The sequence below is a fragment of the Salvia hispanica genome, chromosome 1 (genome assembly GCF_029641045.1).
Source record: "Salvia hispanica isolate PSC_SH4W2 chromosome 1, Shi_PSC_v1, whole genome shotgun sequence".
NCBI lineage: Eukaryota > Viridiplantae > Streptophyta > Magnoliopsida > Lamiales > Lamiaceae > Salvia > Salvia hispanica.
The window spans coordinates 29579255-29585649 of NC_142692.1; the positions used below are offsets into that span (position 1 = coordinate 29579255).

Below are 6395 nucleotides of genomic sequence, written 5' to 3' on the forward strand. Positions count from 1 at the left end.
GATTAAAGCTTAATCAATCTATCTGGAGATTAATCAAATAGTATAATTCTCTACCATTGGACTTTCATTTAATTAATTAAGGATAATTAAAGTTCAACCTTATTGACTACTTATATTGTTACAACTTAGTTATATAAATTATTATTCAGTTTACAAGTGTAAATAAAATAAACTTAATTGAACTAAACAAAACAAAAACAGAAAAATAAAGTCATCTTAGGGGGAAAAATGAATTAAAAATCAAATTTCAGAAACTATATATAAGTTCAATCATTTAAAAGAGATAACAAACTATCTTTAAACTCGATTTGCATATGTACACACCTGCATAAGTTAATTTCGAGCGTTCAAACTCAACTAGAGCCAACCAACTAGGTATTTTTACAATACTGCACTTCTTAATTCTAAAATACTACTACAATGTAATATGTATTTGCATTAGCTTCTTCCTCCAGAGAAGGTCGCCGCGCTTTGAATTCTCATGCATCGTCCTGACTCGGACCGGCCGAGCCCTGCTTTTTCTCAATGAGAAACTCAAGTTTCTGGTTATGAGGCCAAGAAATATGTCAGATATAGAAGCACAAATGAAGCTATATTTTACCCTCAATTATTGATCCGTGCAAAAGTATCTTTATTTATAGAACTATTAAGAGTTGTGCAGCAACATAAAGAAAATAGAGATCACCTTCACTGATTTGTTCACTTCTTCTAGCTTGTTAAGCATCGCATCTGTAGGTACCACACCTTTGGATTCCATCAAAGCCCGGCGAGGAGATCCCATTATCTATAAGTCAGAAGATGCTAATGTATTGAGTATACAATTCTCATAAGCAAGTTTGACAACTTACAGCACACGGAGCTTAGCGTCCGTGAATTGGCACAACAAATTCTATGGTTTGCATCAAATGCGTATAGAAGACATGAGTTCATGAGAGTCATGAGACCATGCTGCAATTCATCACATTTTGGTAGTTAATAGTTTTGCTATTGAGATGCAATGAACACTGTAAGAATAATGTGATAGGAATAAAATTATTTCCTTACGAATCGTGTCAGGGAAGGGAAAGAACATCAGTCAATTGATTAAGTTATTCATACTTCATAGTTATGATTCAAAAGCTTATTTCAGGATAAACTGTAATATTCTTAATTATGAATAGAATAGATTGTAGATGTAGGGATCATTAAGAAAATTTGTGAGTAATCTGGTTCATGGTGAGCACGTCATTTGGTCAAGCATCAGAGCTCATCAGAATTTCGAGCCAGGGGCAACACCTAACGTAAATCGTCACAGTTTTTCCCCTTCTTTTGAATATAAAAATCATCCATCCCATATTTATTGTTTTTACATTTTATTTATTTCCTTGGCGTGATTACCTTGACTCTTATCATAATACTATATGGAATTAACATCGCGGTCAGTCACTTTAAAACATACTTGGCTATTTATTGCTACAGGGCACAAGTAATTTCAAGAACCATGGTGATCAGAAGAAACATGGTCAGAACCTGCACAATGATTTTCTACTTCAACCACCTTAACTAAGAGCATGCACAAACAAATTACTATGTGTTCTTCTATCAACTAAAGCTACCTTAAGATTGACATGTGTGACATGAGGTGAATATAGAACTGCCATAAAAAAAAAGCAGGCATCTGGTAGAAAGTCTGATGGCATCTACTAACAAGGGGTCTGAGTATTGTTTACCTTTTTGCTTTTAGACAATGGTGATCTTAAAACTGCTGGACCCAAGGTCAAAGATTCCATGCGAAACATACTTTCACTGCTGTTAACTATGATGTTAGGGTCCCAGCTTATGCCAGTATCTTGTATAGCCTTTGAAGCCTGTGTTATTATAACCTGTAAATGTAAATTAATTAAGAATTACATTACAATCTAACAACTTAGCCTAGGAAACTATGAGCGAATGTAAGAATCTTATTCTTAATCAGAGATATGTTTAGATGATTTGGGTCAGACAAACAGTACCTTCCTCAAAAGTCCAGGGTTACTGAGTCCTTGAACTTGTAATTCATCGACAGGTGCAGCCTTACCATGTACAATACTTTCAACTCTAAATGTATGCAGTCCATACAATGATTGCAGCCAGCCTGCATATTCACATGTGTGTGCATATATATAAACATCGATGATTTCATATAAAAGGGAGAAGAGTAAGTGTGGTGATTGATGAGAAGGAATCAAGATAAGGTCTAGAACAATTGTAATGTTGTTCAAGCAAAGGGGTGGGGTGGTGAAGCGAGTTTTTACTAGAAAGCTTCAAACATGTGTTATTATCAACCTTCCCTACTATTAATGCCATTGCTTATCTAGCCGAGTGAAGTAAATCATCAATGTATATGAGGTATGAACACAGCCAATGATCTTCGACCTAATTATCAGACAGAATAGTGTTACCAATGCCCAAAGTGATGAAATATTTATAGGCATCACAGAAGTCTACAAAAGAAGCACATACAAGTACGAACAACATTCAATAACTCAAAACTGATAGTTAGTCAATGCATCCTACAATCAAGTTAGATCAATACCCGAAAACTGCCCCACAAGTTAGACGGTACATCCAAATGCATGTTTCCATTACGTTTTACTAAAAAAGAAGTAAATCAATTGGAAAGAGCAAACAGAGAAGCTGACGGATTCAGAGCTTCATGGTGTACCTTGTTCTATTATAACATCGATAATCAATGGAAGAGGAACATGCTTCTCAACATTTCTGTTCGATAAGAAGGGTATATACGATGGCCTAGACACCTAAACAAAGAAAAGAAAAACATCATCCATCATCCCACTGTCACCAAGACATTTATTAACAAAATCAAACAAGATAATTAACAACCTTATAAACTATTCCTTCCGATGTAACATAGAGTTTGCGCGATGCAATATCTCTCTGAAGCACATATCTTCTATAGGGCAAATAAAGCAGCATAATTATCCCAACACCCCAAGCCAAAACTAGCAACAGAGATATCGAGAGCCATATTATAGTATCATAATTAACATGTTTCGATGAGAGTTCGTTGAACGAAGCTGCATATAGTACTCTCGGAGGATTATCGGCTCCTTCATCGACATCAAGGTCAGAGCCGGAATCCGAAGGCAGCAGATTTTTATCAGAACCAAGCCTCTCAGCGTGACCCATAAGCATTTTGTGAGCTGAATCCTAAAATTATGAAGCTCAAGTAAGCAAGGAACATAAACAAATAGAGCTTAATAAGACAAGACGATGAGAAATTGAAAGTTGCATTTGGATTCTGGAAGAAACATATCCGAATCGTTCTTTCTAACTTTTTACATTCTGCTGAAATTGACTTCAAGTGTGAGAATGGGAGGTGAATTAGGGTTTACATAAGAGAGCTGTAAAACTCACCGTTTGCTCATGCACCGATTCAGGTTTTGTGCTTCAAGTTTCTGGATCTTTCTTCTCAATTAACCCCCAAAATAAACAGAAAATTCTGGAGGGAAAGAAGAAGAAGAAGAAGAGAACAGCAGTTAATTTTTTATTTTTTTTTTAAAAAAAGGTCGATAATAAAACCACTTCTTTTTATGATTCCCCAAATTTAAGATTAAAATAATACTCCGTACTAGGATTTTATCTTAGTTTGTGCAATAAATGGAAAGGATTAAATAATTTTATTTGTACTTAAAACATCGTAAACAATCATACACTTTGATAATAGTACTCCCCACGTTATTTTAAAAACTAAAAAAATGATTTAAGATACTCTAAATTACAAATCATTTTAAACCCCCGCATTGTGAAATTTTTTTATTTTTTTATTTTTTTAAACGGACGATCGACGACTATCCGATTTATTGTGAAATTTTTTGTTAAAGAAACTCGGTTTCTTGATTCAAAATTCGAGAGTAAAATTCTTATTTTTCGAATTAATCTAATCTCGCATCCAATTATCATAATATTGCACAACAAAAGTATAGGAAATTAGGCAATTATGCGCATTGCGCCCCACAACAACAAAAACTTGAAAAAATAATAACTTTTTGTTACTCCAACAGAATATAATTTACTTGTATTTTAAATGAGGTCGTGAAGAAGTCCAATCATCACTTTTCATGATTAAGTATTACCATCCTTGTTACTAAGATTTCCCCAAGTCATATCCTTACGAGTTTCGATTGGGTATGAGTCGATCCAAATTAGCTAAAATAATACATACTATTATTAAAAGCATAACATGTTCCAAAATCCTATTCTTCTTTATTAAATAATGTAGTTGTACTATTTTTATCTATACATACTACTCCATACTAGACCTAAAAAATGAATGCCTCTATTCAGATAATACAGTATAATGAATGATGAATAAATAACACCACATCATATATAACAGTAATTGTCTAATTGAATTGTTAGGTAAAACAGAAAGAGCATAAGATCAGATGCATATAAGCACATCATGACCAATACTGCTGAAACTTGAAATCCATCACAATGTAGTTCCTTAAATGATCAAAACAGCAAAAATCCATCACAATGTAGTTCCTTAAATGATCAAAACAGCAAACAGTTGCAATCACATGAGAGTTCACAAACTGACTCTTGATTCCAACATCTTCCTCACTCCACGCACGATGATTGCTTCCATCCTCCATAGCTCTCCTCTTCAAGGCCTCTACTCCTCTGCAATGAAAAATAAACATCATTTCAGGAACAGACACACGACGATACATACACTAACCAAATACCATGATTCATAGGATGTCTCAGACCTGGGGAGTGAAAGTGAGGCCAACTCTGATCTCTCCGCAGTACTTGTCATCTTTGACGACATGGTATGCCATGGGGGGAACGTTATTTTCAACAAACAGAGGCTGGAGAGGAATTCTAGTGTTGCCAAGAAATTCAAGAATCATGAGACAACAATGCTGATCATACATCAACTGTGGACAAGAATTTTACAAGATACTATAATATACAGTACTATATTACTTACGTTGCTTCGCCCATAAAATCGTCTGCTGTAAACGTATCTTTGTCCATTAGTTTGATCTTGAGGTCAGTCCCATCGCTGGATATAGAGAAGAGGAAGCTCTCATTCCACTCGGAGCTAGATCCTTGAACTGGATACAACAATAAAGATCAATGAGAGAAAGCCTAAAACTAGCCTCTGATGAGTTTGTGATTATGTTCATAAGGAATTGTTCTTTTTGGTTAAAACAGTGAGAACTCTCGAAACAACAAATATGCAAGTGCTCTTAGTTCTTACTAATTGAACCATGCATATGCAACTATGCAAGCAGAGCAATATGGAACAAAAATGTACCTGATGCAATGCCACTAGTCTTCTCCTGAGTTCGGTAGGTGATGACCGCATAAGGATCCGACTTAGCTGCCAAATCGGAGATCAAGACAGAGCAGTACTAGTCCATAAGTGAACACATAAACCACAGATTATTCAGATGGGAAGAGTGAAACATACAATTTCGGTAAAAATTCACTATTTGCAGTCAATTATTCCTGGATCATCATCTAATCGATCAGCATATAATTAGCACATACAAATACTGCCGCTCTTAATCAGGATTCTGTTAGAATCCAACACGATCTAATCATGATTAACAACATCAAATCAGCAGTTTTGATCTCTCAATCACACTAATCAAGTGACATTCTTAAGCAAATCAAACCTTTTCTTTTACCTAGCTTCTGAGAAGATTTTTCATCAACTTTACGATATAATGAAATGCAAAATAATCAAATCGAAAAGTAGTCCAAATCTAACGAATCAATCGTTCATCGGTGGATCGCTTACTAATTTAACTAAGAATCGTGAATCTCAAAACAACTGAAACATCGAAACTATTAATCAATGTGGATCTTTGCAAATGTTAAAAAAGCACGGAATTTTGCAAATGTAAAAAACAGGAAATGAGAGGATTATGGTGAAGAAAGAAACATACATAAAAAATCGGAGTTGTCGAGACCTTTGGCGCTAACAAGAAGAACTTCAAGGGTTCCGCGGGTGCTCATCTTCAGATCAAAATGAAACTCAAAAACAGAGCAAATTGAGAATCCTTTTGACAGAGTGGTTCGACTCTACTTCTGTCAAATTTATAACTGATTTTGTAATTGAAGACGTCGGGACCCACCTAATATTCTAGTATTCAATAATTATTTCCTTATTTAAATATATGTGAATAGTTTTAATAGTTGGAGATTGAATTTTAATGAAAAATTAGTAAATTATATAAAAAAATTGTAATATTGTAGATTGAAGGTTGATATATAAAGAAAATATAGGAGCAAAAATGAAAGAAAAAAAAATGTAAATTACTATATTATAAAAATAAATATAGACTAATTTTCATGAATTCATCAACATAAAAAAAAATTACTACTAATAATTT

General features: G+C 34.2%; 2 protein-coding genes across 4 annotated transcripts; both read right to left on the minus strand.

The window, feature by feature from the left end:
- Positions 1-233: 233 nt before the first annotated feature.
- On the minus strand, positions 234-3554 carry LOC125218953 (uncharacterized). Of its 3 annotated transcripts, none has more exons than XM_048120769.2 (7): positions 3397-3554; positions 2863-3189; positions 2684-2777; positions 1992-2113; positions 1710-1862; positions 686-784; positions 234-542 (listed from the first exon to the last, which is right to left on the minus strand). In XM_048120769.2, exons 2-7 carry the CDS (start codon positions 3172-3174, stop codon positions 480-482), a joined length of 843 nt encoding a protein of 280 aa, XP_047976726.2. In that variant the 5' UTR covers positions 3175-3189; positions 3397-3554; the 3' UTR covers positions 234-479. The 3 variants fall into 3 exon arrangements, with proteins under 3 accessions (XP_047976726.2, XP_047976727.2, XP_047976728.2); XM_048120770.2 differs by having other exon boundaries at positions 2863-3182; positions 3397-3537; XM_048120771.2 differs by lacking the exons at positions 234-542; positions 686-784 and adding an exon at positions 791-948.
- A 790-nt stretch (positions 3555-4344) lies between these two features.
- On the minus strand, positions 4345-6084 carry LOC125224520 (elicitor-responsive protein 3-like). Its single transcript, XM_048127931.2, has 5 exons — positions 5949-6084; positions 5312-5377; positions 4982-5108; positions 4758-4872; positions 4345-4668 (listed from the first exon to the last, which is right to left on the minus strand). The coding sequence occupies exons 1-5, from the start codon at positions 6016-6018 to the stop codon at positions 4606-4608; spliced, it is 441 nt and encodes a 146-aa protein (XP_047983888.1). The 5' UTR covers positions 6019-6084; the 3' UTR covers positions 4345-4605.
- Positions 6085-6395: the final 311 nt, after the last annotated feature.

Bases quoted from the DNA above. Each gene is read 5' to 3' on its own strand.
- LOC125218953 (XM_048120769.2), bottom strand. From the start codon at position 3,174: ATGCTTATGGGTCACGCTGAGAGGCTTGGTTCTGATAAAAATCTGCTG. The intron at 2,778-2,862 runs GTTGTTAATTAT...TTCTTTGTTTAG, and splicing joins CGGAAGGAATAGTTTATAAG to GTGTCTAGGCCATCGTATAT. The intron at 2,114-2,683 runs GTACACCATGAA...GTGAATATGCAG, and splicing joins CGATGTTATAATAGAACAAG to GCTGGCTGCAATCATTGTAT.
- LOC125224520 (XM_048127931.2), bottom strand. From the start codon at position 6,018: ATGAGCACCCGCGGAACCCTTGAAGTTCTTCTTGTTAGCGCCAAAGGT. The intron at 5,109-5,311 runs GTACATTTTTGT...TGTTGTATCCAG, and splicing joins GACTAGTGGCATTGCATCAG to TTCAAGGATCTAGCTCCGAG. The intron at 4,873-4,981 runs GTAAGTAATATA...TGGCAACACTAG, and splicing joins GATTTTATGGGCGAAGCAAC to AATTCCTCTCCAGCCTCTGT.